We start from the raw sequence: 23,110 nt of genomic DNA on the forward strand, positions 1-23,110 counted from the left end.
ACAACTGTGGTGTAAATTTTAACCTCTTTTAAAAAATGTTTTGTAAAATCCACCAAATTTTTATCCAGAACGCTTTAACCTTTTTACATGTCCACCAAATATGGAAGTATGTAGCATCATCACAATCACATCTCCAACATTTTGGTTGTACATTCGGGTACATACAAGATAGTTTTTTTGGATCTAGGTGCCATCTATAAAACATTTTATAAAAATTCTCCCTTAAGTTTTGCGCACCACAACCTTTGAAGGCAAGCTGTTCCATTGATTAATTGTTCTTACGGTCGGGAAATTTCTCCTTAGTTTTAGGTTTGAACTTTCTTTGGATAAGTTTTCATCCATTGCTTCTTGTCTTTCTCCCAGGTACTTTGGTGAATAGGTTGTCTCCCTCTTCTTTGTGGCACAAGGCCAGGTTACTCATGGGGGTCTTCTCTTTCTGAGAGTATCTGCCCCATCTTACCAGATCAGGTTCCTTCTCCATAGTGTAGAAATGGGAGGTGCCAGTCTGGGTATTCCTTGCTCTAGCTCTATGTCCTGAGCTGAAAACTTCTGAAGATCCGCCTCCCTGGTGACGTCTCTTCAGTTTTTTTCAGCTCAGCACAGCTCTGGCTGCAATTTTTAGCTCCTGAGCTTTGAGCTAGCTTAAATAGTGATTTTAGTTCCCTGGATTTTCTTGTTTTTTCTTTATTTTGGAATTGGTTTCTGTTTTCTTCTCAGCTTCTCTTTCACTGGATTTACAGGTATTGGTAAAAGGGGCGCTCTCCGGTTCTGGATCGAGCATGGGGGGGGTGGCTGTTGTTCTCCCCCAACCTCCCCTATCTTGTGGGTGGCTGTGAGGGGCTAGCCGGCTGGCTTTCGCCCCGGTCCCTCCAGGTCCTCTTCGGAAGCCTCTCAGGCTTCCCAAACAGCCGCGGGAGCCGCGCGCGCCATTTTGGTTGCCGCGGCGTCCCTTTTGATCACCGCTCGTCAGCTGTGAAGCGGAGCGGCGTTTTTCTCGCTTTCTTTGACCGGTGAAGCTTGCTGCAGCCTTGCAAGCCGGATTTTAAGACTGGGAGCTGGCGACTTGAAGAAGTGGCGATGGCTGAAGGCTCTGTGCATGGCGCTAGGGCCACGCTGCGCCTTGGTTAGTAATGGCGGCTTGTAAGTCGCGGCGGCCTTCGTCCCCGCGCATTCTTGGCGCTACTTAGTCCAGGCGGCTTTGATCCCCTGGCAACCTTTGGGCACAGCGCTGCTGCCTTTCCCTTGTGAAGCAGAGAAGAGCGTGGATCTCTAACCAGAGTATTTTATATCTGCGGGTTTGCTGGCCGGCCTGACCTGATACTGATTCTAATTTCAGAGAGGGCCTTTATTTAAACTGTGGCAGTTGAAGAGCGGCCATTTTGAGACCTGGGAGCCATTTTGTTTTCCATGCAAAGCCTGTATAATCATATATCTATCTATCTATCTATCTATCTATCTATCTATCTATCTATCTATCCATATATCTATATATCTATATATCTATATATCTATATCTATATCTATATCTATATCTATATCTATATCTATCTATCTATCTATCTATCTATCTATCTATCTATCTATCTATCTATATATATATATATATTTTCTCTCTCTTTTGTTATCTATTACAGAGTCTTTGGATTTTGGTTTCCCTGTGATTGACAACTGACTTATATCATGGGGGATGCTGACAGGCAACATTCCTTCTCTGCTGAGGGCTCCTGGTCTCCTCTACCTGACAGGGGCAGGGCTTCTAGGCCTCGAACTGCCAGCATTGCTGCAGCTAATAAAATTAAGGCCAAGGCTAGAGCTCGCCCCGGGCGTTCCAAGGCTGAGGAAAAGACAGCTCAAGTTAGACAGCGTGCCTTGGACAGAGAATTTGCAAGGGCTGCTGCCATTAATATGGCTGCTGACACCCCTCAAGATACTGTGCCTGCGCTTCAGACTTCAGTTCAGACTGTGGAAGATCCTGTCCCTCAGACTGTCCATTCTCCTTCCTTGGCTGGGCCATCCAGGGCATGGTCTCCAGAGATGCAGGATGAGCCCCATCAGTGTCCAGGGCCTTCTGGGGCCATTAATCGCCCTGAAGCCACATTTACCCCCACGGCGGCTGGCCTTCGTCAGGAAGGGGGGGGGAACTGGATGCCCAGAATTCCATGAAGTCCTGGATGGAGCAGGCAATTAGGCAGGGTATCGCAGAAGGGATGCAGCTTCAGTCACAGATGTTTGCACAAATGTATGCCTTTAGACCCGAGGTGGAGTCCCAGGGCTTTATTGCCCCTTCTGAGGATTTCCATGGGCAGGTTTCCCCTTCTTCCTCTGAACTAGTTGACTATGCAGAAGACTGTTTGGAAGAGGGAGAGATTTCGGATGGGGATCAAGTGCAACCACCCAGGCCAGCCTTCAAGGGCTTATTTAACCCCGCCCTTTTGAAGCCACTTCTGACTAAGGCCAGGGCCACTGCTCGATTGGGCCCTGACCCAGCGCTCTCTGGTACCTCGGGTACTGGAGAGCAGGATGATTATCTTTTCACAGAGCAGGCGGTGGAGGCAGATACCATTCCCATTCCGGGAATGTTTCTGGACATGATCCGTAGACAGTGGGCGGCCCCAGCTCTACCCTCCCGGGCCTCAGGGCTGGACAACCAGTTGTTTACGGTAGATGCGGACATGCTTGCCTTGTTGGAGGTCCCAAAGGTGGATGCTCCGGTAGCGGCTCTCACCTCTTCTTCTGTTTTACCACCTGATGCAGAGGACGCCTTAAAGGCAGAAGATAGGCGAGAGGAGACGGCACTTCGTCGCGCGCACCAGGCGGATGCCTGGGCTGTAAGAGCCTCTTCGGCAGCATCCTTCCTCACCAGAGCGTCGGTCAGATGGCTCCGCCAGCTACAAGGCCATTTGGCACCAGATGATGTTCGGGCACACCAGGACCTTTCTAAGATTTTAGCTGCAGCGGAATACACGGCGGATGCTACTTTGGCCGCTGCCAGGTTCTCCTCCAGAGCCATGGCCTCGTCAGTCACCGCTAAACGTATGCTTTGGCTGCGTCATTGGCGAATGGACGGGAAGAATAAGTGGAAGTTAGCGTCAGCTCCCTTTGAGGGGGGGTTTCTCTTTGGCCGAGCCTTAGATCCTCTACTCATAGAAACGAGGGATAAGAGGAAGGTCCTCCCGTCCCAGAGCAGGCGATCGGATTTCCGTTCCTCCCCTTACTATAGGCGGCTCTCCTTCCGTCAGGGGGGAGCCGGGCCAAGCTTTCCCCGTCAGCAACGGCCCTTTCACTTCTCTAGACCTATTTACCAGGCAGATAGATCAGCCTTCCCCCGGGGTCGCCAACAGGCGTCCAACAAGCCCTTCAGGGGCTCTGGGGGCAGAGGGGCCAGGAGATCTAAGTGACTGTCCGTCCTTGGACCCTCTTGGAGGCAGGCTCAGCCTGTTTGCAGACCGCTGGGACGACCTAACAACAGACAATTGGGTGAGGGAGACAGTAAGAGCAGGGCTCTCCCTCGAATTCCTTTCACCTCCTCCGAGGCGTTTCCTCTCCTGCCCCGTTTCTGGAGACCCGTTCAGGTGGGGACTCATGGAATCGGCTATCCAGCATTTGCTGGATATTCGGGCCATTCAGCCAGTTCCACTGGGGCAGAGGGGGTGCGGGTTCTATTCCATCCTATTTGTCATCCCAAAGGCCTCGGGGGGGTGGAGGGCAATTCTAAATTTAAGAGGTTTGAACGAGTTCCTCGTTTACCGGAGGTTCAAAATGCACTCCCTGCATTCCATCCTGGCGGGAATCAGGGAGGGAGACTTTCTAGCCTCCATCGATTTGACCGAAGCATACCTCCACATACCAATTCAGCCGGAGCATCGTCAATACCTGAGGTTTTGCTATTCAGGCCGTCACTACCAATACCTTGCCCTGCCGTTCGGGCTGGCTTCTGCCCCCCGGACGTTTACCAAGGTTCTTTCTGTTTTGGCGGCGTATCTCAGGTCTCTTCCCATCAGAATTCAATGCTACCTCGACGATCTGCTCCTACAAGCGTCCTCCCAGCAGCGAGCGGAACAGGACTTGGCCACTACTATCCAGGTATTGAGGGACCACGGGTTCTCGGTGAATCTGGCAAAGTGTCATCTGATACCTTCCACAAGGTTAGTGCACCTAGGAGCTCTGATAGACACGCAAGCGGGGCAGGTTTTTCTGTCCCCGGACAGACAGGACAGTATAAGGGCACTAATTCTATCACTTCAAGGGTCCCAGACAGTTCGAGTAGACCAACTATCCCACCTGCTGGGGAAAATGATATCTTGTCTGAACATTGTTCCCTGGGCCAGGTTCCATGCAAGACCACTACAGTGGTTCTTGCTTCCCTTTCAGAAGGCAGGGACGAGCTCGTCCAAGATCAGAGTTCAAATTCCGTTACGGGTTCTGCGTTCCCTGGCCTGGTGGACGTCAGAGGCCATCCAGAAGGGGTGTTACTTCAGGGAGCCTCACAGGGTGGTAGTAACGTCAGATGCCAGTCTTCTGGGCTGGGGGGGTCATTGCGGAGCCCAGGTGGCCCAGGGCCGCTGGTCAAGCCTCGAGATGTCTCACCAGATCAATTGGCTGGAACTCCGAGCTGCCCGTCTGTCTCTCCAGACCTTTCTGCCGCAGGTGGGGCAGCATGTGCTCCTTCTCACGGACAATACAACAACGAAAGCCCATATCAACAGGCAAGGGGGAACTCGTTCCCAGACTCTCATGCGAGAGGCGGAGGCCCTTTGCCTTTGGGCAGAGACTCACCTTTTGTCTCTGTCAGCGGACCACATCGCCGGGACGGACAATGTCGAGGCCGACTGGCTGAGCCGAGCTACTGTGGACCCCTCGGAATGGAGGCTCCATCCAAACCTCTTTGCGGAGATAGTCGACCGGTTCAGTCGCCCGGTAGTGGACCTCTTCGCCTCTCCAGCGAACTCACAACTTCCTCTTTTCTTCTCCCGCTTTCCAGCCTGGGGGGCAGCGGGGGTGGATGCTCTGCGGACCCCGTGGCCCAGGGGCCTCCTATATGCCTTTCCTCCCCTACCCTTGATCCCAGCAGTCATTCGGAAGTTGTTGTTGGAGGGGGCAGAGATGGTGTTAGTGGCCCCGCACTGGCCCAGGCGGCCTTGGTTCGCCGACCTCGTCGACCTGTCGGTCGCCAGGCCCTGGCGGATTCCCCCGGACAGAGTCACCCTCAGCCAAGGTCCGGTGCAGCACCCGGACCCACAGACACTACAGTTAGCCGTGTGGAGGTTGAGCGGGGGCTCTTGAGGAGGGAGAACTTTCCGGCCAAGGTCATCAGGACGATGCAGGCGGCCAGGTGGCCCTCCACCACGCGCATTTACGAGGCCACATGGAACAGGTTTGCGGTGTGGTGTGCCTCTAGACACTTGAGTCCAACTTCGGCATCTGTGGTGGAGGTGCTCGAGTTCCTTCAGGACGGATTGGACATGGGACTTTCCACTAACACTCTACGGCGACAGATGGCTGCGCTAGGCACTGTCTTGACGCTTGGGAAGTGGGGTTCCCTCGCTAACCATCCAAGGGTGAAGATTTTTCTGCGTGGGGCGGCTAATTTAAAACCACCGCCTATTCACCGTTTTCCCACTTGGGACCTCGCTAAGGTCCTTCAGGCGTTAACAAAGGCACCTTTCGAACCATTGAGGGAGGCTAGTCTCCGTCTCCTATCGTGTAAAGTAGCTTTCCTTGTGGCCGTCACGTCTGCCCGACGGATCTCGGAGTTGGCGGCTTTATCGGTGCGGAAAGACCTGTGTATTTTTCACTCCAACAGGGTGGTTCTGCGGCTGGACCCTGCCTTCCTTCCTAAGGTCAACTCCTTGTTTCACCGAGCACAGGAGTTGGTCCTGCCAGACTTCTGTCCTCGGCCTAGGCACGCCTTGGAGCAGACCTGGCACACTCTGGATGTGAGGAGGGCCCTCCGTATTTACATTTTTAGGACCTCTTCTTTCCGAAAGACGGAGGCTCTTTTTGTCTCTTTTCAGCCGTCGACTCTTGGCCACAGGGTGACCTCTTCCACGGTGGGGCGCTGGCTTAGGACGTGCATCTCATCGGCCTATGAGCTTCAGGCTCTCCCGGTGCCTCAGGGGATAACGGCCCACTCCACCCGCAGTGCTGCCACAACTGCGGCCTGGTCTACTCAGGCGTCAGTGGAGGACATCTGTAGAGCGGCCACGTGGACTACTCCCACTCCCTTCATTCGTCACTATAGACTTGACTCCTTCGCTTCGGCGGAAGCAGCATTTGGGAGAAGAGTACTGCAGCGGGTTCATGAAGATCCGGGGTCGTCGGCCCAGGATAGTTCCCACCCTTAGGGCTGACCAGTCTTTGGTATATCCCAGACTGGCACCTCCCATTTCTACACTATGGAGAAGGGACGTTGGTCTTACCGTGATACGTTCCTTCTCGTAGTGTAAAATGGGAGGTGCCAGCCCCACCCTGTCTGTGGCGGCCTGGCCCGGTTCCCCTGGTGGAGCATGTTGTTTCTATCTTTCAGACTGCGTACCATTCGCTTTGGCTTCGCTGGCAAAAACTGAAGAGACGTCACCAGGGAGGCGGATCTTCAGAAGTTTTCAGCTCAGGACATAGAGCTAGAGCAAGGAATACCCAGACTGGCACCTCCCATTTTACACTACGAGAAGGAATGTATCACGGTAAGACCAACGTCCCTTTCCTGAATCAAGTGGGATCTCGGAAGAGTGCCCCTTCCCATGGTTTCCCCTATCTTATGGAACACCTTTATCCAGCAACTAACAATCTTTTTAGCCTTCCAGAAGATCATTAAAGTCTTTGCCCAGGCAATAGATAAAGGGTGAACTGTGGAGAGCTTTGGGGCCTTTTGGATGTTGAGTGAGGTGCTGGGTTTTTAATTTTTATATGTTTATATAGGTTTCTTGGTTTTATTGCTGTGAGCCCCCCCCCCCCCGATTGTCTGAAGATGAGCAGCCATACACATTTTTTTAAATAAATAATAAATGTAGTGTGACCCATGGGACGTCTATGGAAGAAGGAACTTTCCCACCACTATGAAAGAGAGAGATCATAGGTTACATTTCATGGAGTTGACGTTCTGTAATAAAGAACAATTTTAGTCCAATTAAGAAAGTTTGGCAAACTGATCAGTGGTGAAAGATGTGATAACATTACTCTAATTCAGAGGTCTTCAAACTTGGCAGCTTTAAGACTTGTGGACTTCAACTCCCAGAATTCTCTGGGAATAGCATAGCATAGCTGGCTGGAGAATTCTGGGAGTTGAAGTCCACAAGTCTTAAAGCTGCCAAGTTTGAAGACCTCTGCTCTAATTCATTGTGATTATTTAGGAAGAATTTCTCATTGTTCCTTTATCTTGTTCCTTTATTTTGTAGAATACAGTATTCCGTAGTTGAGCAATATTATTGAAAGAGAATATTAGCAATGGTGAATATATTTAATGCATTCCTGATGTGCGGAGTAGTAAGTAATAAGGAATTTGTCAAAATATTCTCCAGGAGGGAAAAAAAATAATTTCATTCAAAAGGAATTGCAGTTATATTCATTTGCTAGAGTTTTGTTCCCTTTTTAACAATTTTAATATATTAATAGCATCTCTTGATATAATCTACAAAAAATTATTTTAAAAATGTATTTATATCACTGCTCATTAAGCCCACTAAGAACACTGGTAGCATCAGAGCCAAAACTTTTTGTTCTGGTTCCTTGTATAGATACAAATTTCTAAGATGTTTCATTTGAATTATCTTTTGCAATTGAATTATGCACTATTATGATTTCTCTATGATAAACAGATTGTATCTTCCCTGCATATTAAAACTGTTTTTACCTATCCAAAAATGGCCATGCATAAAATACAGGATAACAATTCATATGGGTTTTTTTTTAATTGTTACAAATGTAGCCATTACAAAACTTGTGCATTGAATGTTGAAATAAGAATGGCCTTTGTTCTGATATCTTTAAGAAAATACATAAACTATACAAAGTGTCCATTGGGAATCAAGTGTGCTTTGCCCTTATTTAAAAATATTCCAAAAAGTTGCTAAATTGTAACCTAACTGAATTAATTTCATAATAAACAACAGGGAAGATATTTGCAGTTGCTATTAAAAAAATCTGTAAGTTTGATATCTTTATATTTCTTAGGAATAGGTATTTTGGGAGGACTGGAAGTTAGTGTAGCATTTTTTATATAGGAAAGCAGTTTGAAATTGGTGTTCATGAGTAGAAAGGAAAAAGTTAGCCCACTTCTTTCCTCACTATTTTTCCTCCTTTTTATTTTACATAAGTAGTCACTTGTTCGCATTTAAAGTAATTTTATTTTAATAATAATAAAGCCCATGGTTTGCATTTGCATATTTCATGGACCATTAGGTAATGATTTAAAGATATATTTACAAACCTTTTACTGTATGACACAAGATAAGATATTTTATTTCTTAAATAATTTAAAAACCACATCTAAAAACACAGTAGCAAAGCAAGAAATTTTGCAAAAGGTTATATTGAAGCATACATAAAAGCTCCATCCACTCTCTAAAAGTTGTCTCTTCCAAGGTGAGGTTTGCCCCAACTATTATGGCCTTCCGGAAAGACCTTAACATTTGTTTTTGTTTTTTTCAGCAAGCCTGGGAATCTTCTGGTGATAGAAAGTCCACATGTTGGTGGTATTATGTGTAATATTCTCCCACTTGTGGTTGTCTTTTTAATTCTATTTCATTGTTCTTAATGGATTTTGCAGTGGGTTTTAATAGTAAGTTTTATTGTATGCTATCTAGAGTCACTTTGTGTGAGATCAGCAGCTATGTATATCTGATAAATAAATGTGTTGGAATCATGTAACAAATCAGAAACATATGTGTTAGGATAACGTAACATTGCTATAAGCATATCTATTTATGTGTAGCAGTTTTATTTAAAATTCTCTCAATAATGGTACTTTTTTTTCCTCGATGACAACACTTTGAGGTTCTACGAAGTATTCTGTGTTGTATGTTATAAAGATTTGGAATTTTGTCCTGATTTATACTAATGATTTTTATCTGTCTCTTTCTAGATGTTACATCTTGAGACAAGTTGACAGTATCTTTCAGATGAACCTCTGCTTAAAAGTATGCCATTTGTACATGCTACTCAGTCTTCTTGAAACATGGGTGAAAAAGACAACGATAAGTACAACCAAGCTAATCAAATATTTGAAAGCTTTGTTCAAGCTCAAACATGCAAAGGTTCGATACAGGCTTTTAATATTCTCACTCGCCATCTTGAATTAGATCCTTTGGACAACAGGAACTTTTATGTCAAACTTAAATCAAAAGTGACCAGCTGGAAGGCCAAAGCTTTGTGGAATAAGCTAGATAAAAGGGCAAGCCATAAGGAATATAAACGTGGAAAATCTTGTACAAACACAAAGGTAAGGTGAATTTTGTACTTTATTTTGAATCTGATCGTGCTTGAATAAATCAGGCGACCCTCTGATTTTATAGAAGAAATTTTGGGATACTTCTTTAGGTTTAATAATATTTCTGCACAAATTTCCTCTTATGGATAAAAGTTCAAAAGTTCCTATGCTTTGCTATTCATACATACTATGTACATCTGTTTTTTAGTATTTGAAAGTTGAACATAATACATACTTGTAAATTTCTAATTGCTTTAATCTGTACTGTAAATATAAAAAATAAAACAAAACAAAACAAATTCAAATGTTAATTTTAATATATTAAAATATACGTACTTGCTTCATCTACTCACCTTTTGAGGAAGATTATTGTCATATTTAACTTGCATTCAAAGTCAATGTACAATGCATTCAAAGTCAAAAATGCAAAGTGTGCTGGGAATACTTAATAAGAAACAAAGCAGCTTTTTTTCCCCACTGTCAGCTTTCATAAGAACCTGTGAGTGAATGATCACTAGGTAGGTGGAAGGGAAACATCCTTACTGAAAAACTGAATTCATTTGCATCCAATTAGGGTAAAATCCTCTGTTTCAAATGCAGGAAATCAGGAGTCCAGGCAGTTCAAATGAATATAAGGGTTTATTGCAAGCTTAAGCTCTCTACAAGAATTTGAATTACTAACAGTCAAAGCAAATTGGCACTGTTGACAAAAGAGTCAACAGAATTCAAATGGACTGGACTTAGCTCTTTTGTGGACATGAAGGGATTTGAGACTTGTGACGTGTTTGACTCCCTCCCTTAGGCTCATCCTGGTTATCTTCTACACTGTGAATCTAACATATTAATAAAATTAGTCCTCTTAATGACAGGAATTAGGCAACTCTGTCGATAAATAAAGGGGTTGTGAAACACAATGTTATATAATTGCATCAACTCATGTAGTTTCAGTTGCAGTTGTTGAGCTAAAAAACTGTGCAGGATTCACTTAATATCACAAGATTAACATTTTGATCCTCCTGCCAGCTTCCCAATGACTTTACTTGTTGGAAGCAGACAATGAAAGTCACAGATGGTGATCATGTGACCGCAGGATTCTGCAACTGTCGTAATTGTGAGCTGGTTGCCAAGTGCCTGACTGTGGAGATGCTGTGACAGTGTCAGCTTTGAGAACTGACCATAAGTTTCCTCATGCAACACTGTCCTACCTGTGAACTAAGTCATTAACTGTAGCACTGATGTGAACGAGATAATTTGAGTTACATGTTGAATATATGGAATATGTGCAACTTAAGTACGGTAGTTAGTATCCTTCTGTAATTAAGGAATTTTAAAAATGTGTTTTTTATCCCCAGGTTAGAAAAGAAAGAACTGGTCTATCCCAAAATCTGTTATTAACAATGGCTTTCTGACATTTTTTAAAATGAGAATATGCCACAGAAACTAAAACAAAAATAACATTTTAATAGAGAACAGTATATATCAATTTAATAAATTTCAGTTACTCCAAAATGATCCAAAATTGTTTTATATGCTATCAGAATAACCAGACTGTATGTATGGAAATGCTTAATCTGAGGAATGTAATGAAAACACTGACTGGATTGCTGGCCGAATGTAACTATCAAGCAAGCATTCTTTACTGATGAATCATTGTTTCCTGTCAAAAAATATCTATGATATAAATATGAGTGATAGGAAGTGCAGAAATAAGAACAACTCCCAAGTGACTACTTTGAGGCAGTACTGGTATTAAAATACTAAATATACTAGGTTTAGCACCTTAGAAGATTAAATTACATGTCAGTATATAAATCAGTTGTGGAATTAAAATCTTCCATACAATTAGCAAGAACAAATATACTTGGAACAAAATACGATTCTCATGTTGAGCATTAATGGTTATAGAATTACTTTGTGGGCGGGCTAGAATGTTTCGCTAAATGTTAGAAAATCATGTTGAAATTTCTACATAGTAATAAATATTTTATTTTTTATTTTATTTTACTTCAAATTTATATACCGCCCTTCTCCCTAGGGACTCAGGGCGGTGTACAGCCAAATAAAAACACATAAATACATAATACATACAATACATAATAATACATAATAATACATAAATTAAGACCAGATTAAAAGGAAATATCTCAATTTGGCCCAAAATTTAAAAAGACAAACGAATTTAAAATCATTTAAAAGGATTTCTTAGGCCAGCCCGGCTTGTTGGAAAAGGAAAGTTTTAAGGACATGGCGGAAGGCAGCAGTTTTGCATCTTACTCTCTATATTATTTCTGATTGTCTGTCTGTCTGTCCGTCCGTCCATCTGTCCATCCATCATCTATCTTGTAGCCTTAAAATGTATATATTGCATTATTTATAATGGGATGTATAAGTATAAAATACATAAAATAAAAATAAATATAATGGTTAAGGCATTAGGCTAGAAACTGGGAGAAAGTGAATTCTAGTGTCACCTTAGGCACAAAGCCAGCTGGGTGACCTTGGGCCAGTCACTTTCTCTGAGTCCTAGAAAGTAGGCAATGGCAAACCACTTTTGAAAACCTCACCAAGAAAAATGCAGGGATTTGTCCAGGTCGTCTTTGAGAATCAGACATGATTGAATGGAAGAAAATATATACATACAGTATATATAATAAATAATAATACAGAAAAATAATAAATAAAAATATCTGAAACAAAAAATAGAGGAAAATCAATAGATGTATAAGAAACAGTGACATTCAGTTTTAAATAAAGATATATTTTCAGATGTTGGATATAGCAATATTAGAATAGACAGCTTTTTAATGTTGAGGGAGAACTTTGACAGATAAGATCTGCTTTTGTAGGAAAAAGTAAGCATTCCCATTTCTACTTTAGCCTCTGATTTAATAGGAATGCCTGTCTAAAATCAATTTTGAGGTAGGAGTACCTGAGGAATGCAAAAAGTCTGAACCACATTTTCCATATTGATTAAATTGGAATCATTGTATATTTTCTAATGTTGCTTCTAATTTCTGCATATTTTACTGAACTTGATTGGTACACACAGTTGGGAAAAAAATGGGGTATTGGGTAGAATAATTAATTGTACTATCACTTATGCTTTTGAAAAAGCTGAATTTAGTCTATTAAATACTATGCAAAAAGGCCGGCAGAGCACCTGAGATATGACCAAACCTCCTTCAATAATTCAATAATCTTGACAGTAAAAACCATTTCGCAATGTTAGCTCTTGTATACTGTGGAGGGTGTGTGTGTGTGTCCAACTAAATATTACTTCATTGTCATTACTAGTAAGTCAATTGTGCATTATTCAGAAAGGAGGGATTCATCTGGATCAGAACTCTTAACATGGAAGTGAGTGATTTACTACCTGTCTTGCTGTAGTTCTGATTTATATAAAACACACACACACACACACACACACACACACACTTTCCTGCTTGTCAGATAGCTGCTGATCTAATATCAGTAGAAGCAATGGATGGCTTTTTCAATGGGGCAGATATTTACAGAGAAGGTTGGGCTGGCTGTTTTTGCTCTTTAAAATTCGTGCAAATGGAACACCTACAGCTATCTGATGTAATCCTAATCACTTTTCCCAGTCAGTGCTTCAAGAGCAGACAGACTGGCAATAAGTGCATTGCTTAATCTGTTTGTTTTTGCTTGATAATGTCTGGAATACAAACTGAGCTTTTTTTTTTAAATACAGTTCCACAGTAAGATACATAAATACTTCACCATACCCTTTATGCATTTCCAGCTAGCTGAATCAAGGTACACAAACGTGGATATGGCAAGTGTGCTCTTTGTTAGATTAATATTAAACTTTATTGTTTCTTAGCCAAGGCTGAAATGATAGATCAATTTCTCAGGAAAAACGAAACTAGTTAATATTTAAAAGTATTAAATAAATAACTTTATTGTCATTGTACGTGTATACACAGTATACCCATACAACGAAATTCACTTAACACCCAAAGACCAGGTCCAACACACACAACAATCCCCAAACACACTCCCACCCACCACAATTCACCATCCCTAAACCACCCAAACATCCACACAACACACCAAGTAATGCTGTCCAACAGCTCACTGATGGTGGCCCTTTAGTTCATTGTTGAGTGCAATTATAGCTCTGGGATAAAAACTATTTAGAAAATGTGTGCTCTGAGTTTTAATTGTTCTGTATCTTGTGCCGGAAGGCAACAGTCCAAAAAGATTGTAAGCAGGATGGGAAGAGTCTCTGAGAATGTTATGCAACTTTCTCAAACAGCGAGATTCGAAGATGTCATCCAGGGCTGGTAGCTGGAGCCCGATGATATTCTGGGCAGTTTTGATGATTCTCTGTAGAGCTTTTTTGTCCGCTACAGAGCTGCTCCCATACCATGCAAGAATGCCGTATGTCAGGATACTCTCAATGGTGCTGCGATAGTAGGACAGAAGTAGATGCTGAGATAAATTTATCTTCCTGAGCATTAATTAGTATACATTATAATGGAAGAAAAAAAATCCATTCAAGCTTCACTAAGCTAAGTCTATCTTGATACTATAACAGAGTAAAGTATTCTGAAAAATGTAGTTCAGAGAGCAATGAATTTATTGTTTTAGGTACATGTTTCAAGTAAATGTTTCTTGAACAACACACACTCTTCCACTCCCCCCACCCCATTTTATGCAAATTTAATGACTTTTGGCATTGAGGAGTTTCTAAAGCAATCGGGCTTGGAGGAAAAATTTAAAGTAATGAAGTACCTACCATACCTTCTCCCCTACAGCTCTCTATATAGTCTCAGGCTAAAATATTGGGGGTTCATGGGGGATTGTCACAGGCAGCCTGGATATTTTATCAGAATAAAATGTTACACCAATGACTACCATGTTATAAATTATGATAATATCAGTTCCATATTTAACTCTACCTTTCAAATCCTGGATACTATTTTGGGGGAGAATTTGGTATAAATTATTCCAGAAAAGATGAACCACTTGTGTGAAGTGCAAAAAGAAAACAAACTTTGAATTTGTTTCTATAGAGCTGTAATTATGGTCAAGGTTTTGGAATGGATAACTTGGATATTTTTTTTTTATCTAACATGAGCTACTAGCTTTATTTAGCTTCTGACAGGATTAAACAGGAATTGTAAATGGTTGATGTACAAGGTGGATGTGAAATTGAGGAAATAAGCAGTACATGCCGTACAGTACTTTGCATTGTACTCTGAAGCTCATTTGAAAGTGTGATTTCTGCATATAGTTTCAGAACAACTTTTAACATTTGTAAGAGTGAAAAAGGGTTGGTTTTTTATAAAAAAAGTACCATATATCAGAATTGTGCTGTTTGATATGAACATCTGTATTATCTGAGGACTAGCATACTGTAAACGAATATTCATTTATTACCAGGGATTTAAGGCAATTAAAATCATACTTTTTTTTGTTATTAGAGCCTGAATTTGGTGGGTGGAGGAGGGGCTGCTTACAAGTTGGTGATGATTCCTGATGACTGCCCGGAAAAATCCTTGGAGTTTTTTCTTTTGCCATTATGAATGCTGAGGGAGGGTAACTGGCCCAAGGTCACCCACTTTTTTTTGGCCTAACATGAGACTAGAACTCACTGTATTCTGGTTTCTAGCCTGATGCCTTAACCACTGCACCAAACTGTGTCTCTAAGGACTGCAAGTACTCTGTAAATTAAAGAAAACATTCTAATAAAGTAGAGCAGAATTCAGCATCACTTACAAATTGTGGAAAATTTGCAAGTTGCTTTGAATAAAATGCTTAGATTCAGCTAGTAAAACCAGAGACAAGAAACTCATTTAAAGCCAAAGGGCTTTCATCATCTCAATAAAAAAATAATAATTCTGAGACTCCCTCCGATTATTTATGCTTATTTAGCATTACCTGTTTTATTTCAAACCACAAGAACCGCAGTCATCAAGACATTACTCTGATGATTTCTGTACTGTGCAAGCACACGCTGTCCTGAAAAACAACTGCAATTATTACCAGATGACAGTAAGCACAATCTCTCAATAAAGATAATGTTTGTGGGGAATAAGTATGCAATTTTAGCACAAGAATTAGCTGTGAAGACAAGAAATTATATGGTCTACTAGAGACATTAGAGCAATGTGCAGTGATAGCAGAGTGGGCGAGATAAACCAGACAATGGAGACATAGGAATCAGTTTTTAGGCAGGTTGGAAATAATCTGATTTGCGTTCCTTAGTTCAAGATCATTTGAAATGACCAAGTGGTCCTTGTGACAAGTATAGACGGAAGAACCCTAAAATTGTTTGATAGGAGATGTATTTGGTGAATTTGCAAAATTCCAATCTGTTGTCACCTTGTTGAGAGTTGCTGATTTTACTAAATCCAATAATTTGGCCAGAGTTGCTCAAAATAACTGAACATCTCTTTTAACAGCATTAAATAGAAAGGTTAAGTCACTTGGACAAAAATGCTTGAAGTTTTACCATTTATATTATTTGCATAATGATTTAGTTCACAAGTGTTTATGTTTTCTAAAAAAAAGAAAATTTATAGGAAGTAATTGTTTTTCAAGCACCGGTGATGAAAGGAAACATAGACAATACTTTTTTGAAAATAGGATAACATATTTGATTTCAGGAACATCTTGCTTGGAGGGATTAATTTTGGTTTTATTGCCATCAGCACTAAGAACTAGTTTTTTTGGCACTTGATTGTTGCCTACAATATGAACTTGGTACAGTTACTTTTTAAGTATATTGCTTATAGTCTTCCAATAATGTGATAGTGAGGGATATTTAGCTATAGTTTTGACAGTTTAAGAGAGTTTTGCAGAATAAATGGAATTATTTATTTTAGAAAGCTACCCTGTTTCCCTTATAATAAGACATCCCCTGATAAAAAGCCCAATCGCGCTTTTGAGTACATGTGCTAAAATAAGCCGCCTCTGAAAATAAGCCCTCCCCGAAAATACTTAAACTCATGCGCAATCGGTCCCGGCCATTTCCTCTAGTTAGGGTCAGGGAGACAGAGCTGGAAATCAAGTAAAATGGCAAGAGGGGCCCTGTCTTACTCCACTTGCCCCAAAATAATAAGACCTCCCCGAAACTAAGGCCAGGGTTTTTTGGGGTTCAAAAAAATATAAGACAGGGTCTTATTTTCAGGGAAACACAGTATTGATACTGACTACTTGTTTTAAAATGGACACTGTTCTAGGACCATATTCCTAGAAGAAGATGATGTCAGGTCAGATGCTTAAATAGTAAGAGATGAGATATTTGTGGGTAATGCCACAGTGAAGTTATAGGAAACTTAAGGTTATGAGATGATGTGGGTCTTGATGAGTCATTGTGGGGAAGCTGTTCTAGACTATGAGAAAGGTATGATTAAAGCCCAGTGATAAATAATTCTTAAGCTCCTGAAAGGAGCTGGTTTGTTGACTGCATTACATGCTTCCATCTGAGCTAGTAATATTTTAAATCAGCAGTACAACCCAGAATTAAATTGAGGGTTAATTTTAAAAATCAGTTTAATAATCCAAATATGAAACAGAAAAGTATTTTTCTACACAGCCTCAAAAAGCCTGGATAGCTCTGCAGACAAGACTCTGCAGACAAGGCACTGCAATTTAACACCAGCTGTCTGCAATTAAAGTAAGTTCGAATCTCACCAGGCTCAAGGTTGACTCAACCTTCCATCCTTTCTAAGTTGGTAAATTGAGGACCCAGTTTGTGGGGGCAATAAGCTGACTTTGTATAAAATATACAAAAGTATGAAGGCTATTGCTTAATACACTGTAAGCCGCCCTGAATCTCCGGAGAAGGGTGGCATATAATCAAAATAAAATAAAATAATAAAATAAAATAAAATAAAATAAAATAAAATAAAATAAAAAAATAAAATAAAATAAAATAAAATAAAATAAAATAAATAAAATAAAATAAAATAAAATAAAATAAAATAAAATAAAATAAAATAAAATAAAATAAAATAAAATAATAAAATAAAATAAAATAAAATAAAATAATAAAATAAAATAAAATAAAATAAAATAAAATAAAATAAAATAAAATAAAATAATGGTTCTAATTAAAATGAGGGATGAAATTTTTCTGGGGCCTAAATGCTATGAGATTTTTCTGGGGTCTAAATGCTATTCAAATTTGGATAGAAAGGGGGAAAATAAAAGTGGATAGGATAGGACAAGATAGTATAGGAACCTGTTTGATGATACAGAAAAAGATAAATTAGCATTGCAAGTACAATAAGCCTCAGGCTAATCTTCAAAGCTCTGCTTTCCAGCCATAATGTCTGCAGCCATTTCCTTCATTGGAAATCTGCATCTTTTCAACAGTCTCTTCTATTCTCGGTGAACATAAACTGAAAAGAAAATAAAAGATTGTTTATTCAGTCAATGACCAGCAACATTTAAAATGGAATGTAATTTCCCACGGAGGTCACTTGATAATTAGTTTCTTAATTATCTTTCAATACAGTGTGCAGAAGGTTCCAAATATTACTTGGCACATCTAGTTCAAAGTTATAAATCCATATCTACTTGATTACCAAGAGAACTTGTCCAAGTAGATGGTACTGCATTGGATGGACAGAAGCTAAGCTGTCTTAATGCAGGAGAGGCTGTTGTATTCCTCTGAAGTTTGGAGAATAATGTGAAAAAGTATGAGAAAGAAGATGAATAAAATATAAGCATATGTGTCTAAGAATGCTTAGAGTGGGATGCCTACCCTACTTTGGGTTTAGTTGCTTCTCCCTTTGCTAACACGTGACATTCAATGTGCTTCTCTGGAGTCAGTATGGCTGTTAGAAAGAGTTATGAAATAAAATATTAAAAAATATAAGCAATGGGCATACTTGATAAAATCCAAATAGAGTTAGAAACAAAAAAAATCTAATAAAATTAGATTTGTGAATGCTACAGTGGTCAAAATGGAAAGCAAAGACGTTGGGAATGGATGCAACCAGTTGGCCATGTTGAGAAAACTTAGAATACATTACAAAAGAGCAAGAAAACGATTCTTCATATTCAAACCTTGGGGCATGTAGGCATCTAGAATTTAGCCTGCCAGAAGCTGCTTTTCATACTAATGAAAGTTGTTATATCTGTAGCAAGGATCTTATCGATTCAAGTCAAGTGTTTGGCTTCTAGTGAGAGAAATCAGTTCTACTGAAGAATTATTACAGGAGCTCAGGGCTACCTTGTGACAAGTTCAGGAAGAATGATGTAGGTTTCCAGCTACAAAGGTAAAAGGAAAATAAAACTTTTGCAGATTCTTACATCTAAATCAAAATACCCCAAAAGTAACAGAAAACGGATTTAATCCAAACCGCAAAGAATGAAAAGTTGTCACTAATTATAGGGGAAAAGATAAAGATAACATTGAGTAAAAGAGGAACCAACCAAACAAAAAAAGGTCAAATATTTTAAACTGTGTCAAAGAACCAAAGACAGACTAAAGTCACAGAGCTATATTAGTGAACCAGCAATAGAATGAGTATGTGTTGTCCTAAGGACAGATCAAAGTCCAAGCAAGCAAACTGTCATGCTCATCAGAAAATAGATTGTAACCTCTTAAAGACAAGGAATTTTCACTACACCTCATTTGACAATGCAGAGGACTGGAAAAATAAATGGTAACAATCTCTTTTGCAGTGCTTTATGGTGAGGACATTCACCCTAATTAATTTAGACCTTTGGATGCCTTTATTGAAATAGAATCATGATTATGTATGTAGCAATAGGGCTCATGTATTAAATTCCATTGAAGCCAGGTGATGTTGCCTTTTGTTGATTTTAAATCAACCAAGCATAGGTCAATATATGAGGGAGGGAAGGAGGGAAAGGGTAGATTTTGCTTTGGAGCAGAATTTTACAGAAATGCCATAGAAACAAAATACTTTGCCCAACAATAGTTAAAATATCTACAGTTTAGAAAAGATATATTAATTTTGCTGTATTAACATTTATTTAAAATATATAATGGATCAAACCTGTTAAATGAGAATGTTTAACTTTTTAATGTAACGTGAAGCAAAACAGCTCTTTTATCAACATAAAATGACATTCAGAATTACTTAAAGAGAATGTTAATTACCTGTGAGCAAAATTTATAACCATGCTTAATAAAACTCTTAAACTATTTTGTCACTCTGATAGGTGGCACAGAATATCTGGTAGTGCTTAACTTAAACATATTTGACACGGATTTTATTTTTAGATTTAAAACTTTGTCTTAAAAAGGCCCAAATTCTATATTAAACAAAAATTGTGGGGCATAGCTCTAATCCTACGTATAGGTTCTTAGAACAAAGTCCTATTAAATTTGGGAGTACTAAATTCTGAGTGCAGCTTTCTTAACAGCTTTTAATAAGAAATGCACACAACTTGCTTAATTTACTTGCTAAACCAAATACAATCTATTCAGTCCAGTGTCCCAGCAGATGACTTTGTTCCTGTCTCAAAAATAACTTGGAGGTATGTTTCCCTGCATTCCTGTGCACTAATATGAACAAAGGAGCTTTTTCCTTAAGGACATTGGCATCTACAGTATTGCTTTAAAACAATCCTTTGTAGTTCACATCAGGAGTGAGATAAATTTATCTGATAACATCTGCTATATAAGTTGGAACAAATTGGTGCTTACTTAAAGTATTTCCGTGGATGTAAATATAAGGCATCAATCTGTATGATATCAGATGCATATTGAATAAGGCAATTATGCTTCATATACCTGGCTGTAGAGTGATGGAGGTAGATTCTGACCTAGAAAACAATTTTTCTCTCTCTCCCACCCCCCTTTCTCTCAAACACACACTATATTTTAAAACAGTTCTTATTATCACTGGCAGAAGAAACAGAAAATAAACCCCAAGTACTAATGTAACAACCTATGCTTACTTTCCTCTATGAAACCCAACACATTCTTTGCAGGTAACTATTTCTTCATAGGTAAATTTTGCTCTTCCCAGCTAGATTTAGCATATACTAAAGTATAATAGGCAGAAGGAATAACCTTAACAAGAGGAAGAGCCAGAACCAAGACAAAGGTCAGATAAGAGAAATCTGAGTCTGGAACAGGAATGTAATTTGAAAAAGTATTTCAGATATGGCCCTTTCTAGTTTTCACAAAGATAAAGGGATGGGAGAAGTGATTCAGACCTCAAAAATTCTGTTAATGTAACTTTATAATAAAAGTAGTATTAGCATTCTTAAAACTTTGATTTCCTAGTCTAGCCTACCTTGAAGGGCTGAGATAAAGCTACAAAGATACTTTGTGTCAGCTGCTATCATAAAACTGGCTCAGTTGACCTAATTATATGGATCAATATTATCTAGTCCAGATACTATCAAGATTGAAGAAACAGTTGGCAGAGGTTGATATGATTTGTCAGCACATTTTAGTTATGATTCACACGAGAACTCTGAGTTCTAACAAACATTGCTAAAGAGTTATATACACAGTTTAACAGTACTCAACACATGCACACCATAAATGGTTTAATCTATTCCGGCCTGCCAGGCAAAGATGTGCGTATGCATCTGTGTGTGCATATATACAAACAATTCCAGTTATAAAAAGTGACTCATTCAAACTTTGGTTTTTCAAGGAATATTCTTTTATCGCTTATAATTCTTTTGAGCAGTCGCAAGATAAACACCACCTACTTTCTCTGAGGCATGTGGTTAGCAACCGTTTTATGCCACAATCTGAGATTGCCATCTAACATATTTACATTAAATTACTTGCTTTGTAGTTTTGTTTATCAAGATTTCCTACTAAAATGCAAAATAAATGTGTTATTTGCCATTCACATTAAAATATTTAGAGGATAAAAAACAATATAGATCTTAACTGCATTAAGCATAGTAGTGTTTAGAGTCTTGTATTTAGCAAATTATGAAGGAGACTGAACAAATTAGTTCTCAGTTACATTGAACTCTGAAGATACATAAAGAAAAACCATTTAATATACAGTACAAACACCTAACTTTGTACCAAAGGTGCTGTTTCTGAAAACAACTGAACTTTGGGAAAAAGCACCTTTGGGACAATCATGACCTGGATGACTGAGAATCTCTACAGACCTAACTTTGTACTACATACTGATTCCAGGCTTTTTCTCCATTTCCAAATCTAGTTAATCCATTTATGATGAAAGGGAGTAAATAAGACACAAAGTGCTAGGCAAAGACTCAATAAGGAGAACAGTCAGAAAAACAGACCCAATAGCGTCATTCTGGGCTCATAGACTGACAGACAGCTTATATTAGCTTCAGTCTGGATTAATGCCTGGTTTATGAAATGCCTTCCATTTAACTCATTCTTCTGTTTGCAAAATTGGAATTTAAAGGAGAGAATTATTTTTTTAAAGTAAATGGTTACTTTAAGGCTATTATCAGGTTTGCTCTGGTGCTTTTGCCTTGGCTGACTTGCAGCAAAAAAATTCAGTGTGTGAAAAGAGAACAGCTGACTGACTGAATTTGCTATGGATAAATGGATAATATTCCCACCTTGGTTAGCATTAAGGAACCACTTCCATCTCTCTTTCATCCAAAAAGTTTTGAAAGCTACCTTGCATGAAAAATAATTATTTTGCTGAAAAGAAAGCAAACCAAAGAGGTTTTGCATGCACCCACATACAGGGACAACTGATAACCCTGAAAAAGATGCAGCTGTTTTAAGGATTTGAAGAGAGATGCTTCATTCATGTTCCCATGCTTTGCAAAGAATATCTTTCAAAGGATCTGGGCAACTTTAATATAGTATAAACCATTACTTTGACAAAAATATGGGATACAGGAGAATGGCAGAATGAAAAATTTGGTATGTTCTTATAAAGCAGGCATACATGTTTACATCTTGATTTATTGTGTCCAACATTGTGTGTTCTTGTTCTCATGAATTTTTTTTTTTTTGCCACTGTGTTTTTGTTTTTTTTGGCTTTGTTACTTGGTTCAGTTCATTGCTCTGAAGGTTTCTACAGAGACTGCACAACACACTTTTAAATAAGATAAAAGCTGTACTATTTTAAATAATAGACATTTATAAAACTCACTGATATATGCCATACTATTGAATGTACTGTAGAGTTTGAAGCAAATATTGTTTTTGACTTAACTACTTGTGAAGGGAAAGCAGCTGAGGAAGGGTTTAGCTGTGAGTTATTTTCCACCTATATATCCATTTTCTGTGCTCAAAAGTGCTGTTTACTACATAGAGTAAAGCAATTTTGGAGCAAATAGCTTTAGAAAAGGGAATTTACAGGAAGAAATTAGTATCTGGATTACAGTTGTATACTACTATTTTAATGAAGGAGAACAACTAAGAACATGTAATTGGGCCATTGGTGGAAAGTCAACCACAAAGGATCCACCTCTGAATTAAATGGCAGGTTTTTGAGGAAGTATATTTTGTATGGAGTTATTATTTTGACAGACTTTATAAATCAAGAAATTCAAGGCAGCAGGCATAACATTTTGTCTTTTCACACGATCACATTTCTGTGAAATACATTGGACTAAGAGTGGCTTTGGCCCACGGTCACTTTGAAAACTTCCATAGCCAAGTGTGGCTTTGAACCAGGGTGCTCAGTCTTAATATTTCAAACCCTATACATAATATGAATCAGGGTGGATTTTAATTATTTTTTTTTTAAAAAAATTATTTTATTT

General features: G+C 39.6%; 1 protein-coding gene across 11 annotated transcripts in view; it reads left to right on the top strand.

Annotated features, from left to right (window-relative positions):
- Nucleotides 1–23,110, top strand: part of MICAL2 (microtubule associated monooxygenase, calponin and LIM domain containing 2) — a 147,380-nt gene that overhangs the window by 22,832 nt on the left and 101,438 nt on the right. For all 11 annotated transcript variants that reach the window (XM_070934178.1, XM_070934226.1, XM_070934220.1 and 8 more), the window contains exon 2: nt 9,080–9,436. In XM_070934178.1, coding sequence (XP_070790279.1) covers nt 9,173–9,436 — 264 coding nt within the window. In that variant the 5' untranslated portion in view covers nt 9,080–9,172. The remainder of the gene's footprint in view (nt 1–9,079; nt 9,437–23,110) is intronic.

This window comes from Pituophis catenifer, unplaced genomic scaffold, assembly GCF_029215685.1.
Source record: "Pituophis catenifer annectens isolate HBS135680 unplaced genomic scaffold, rPitCat1.0.hap2 SCAF_1, whole genome shotgun sequence".
Classification (NCBI taxonomy): domain Eukaryota; kingdom Metazoa; phylum Chordata; class Lepidosauria; order Squamata; family Colubridae; genus Pituophis; species Pituophis catenifer.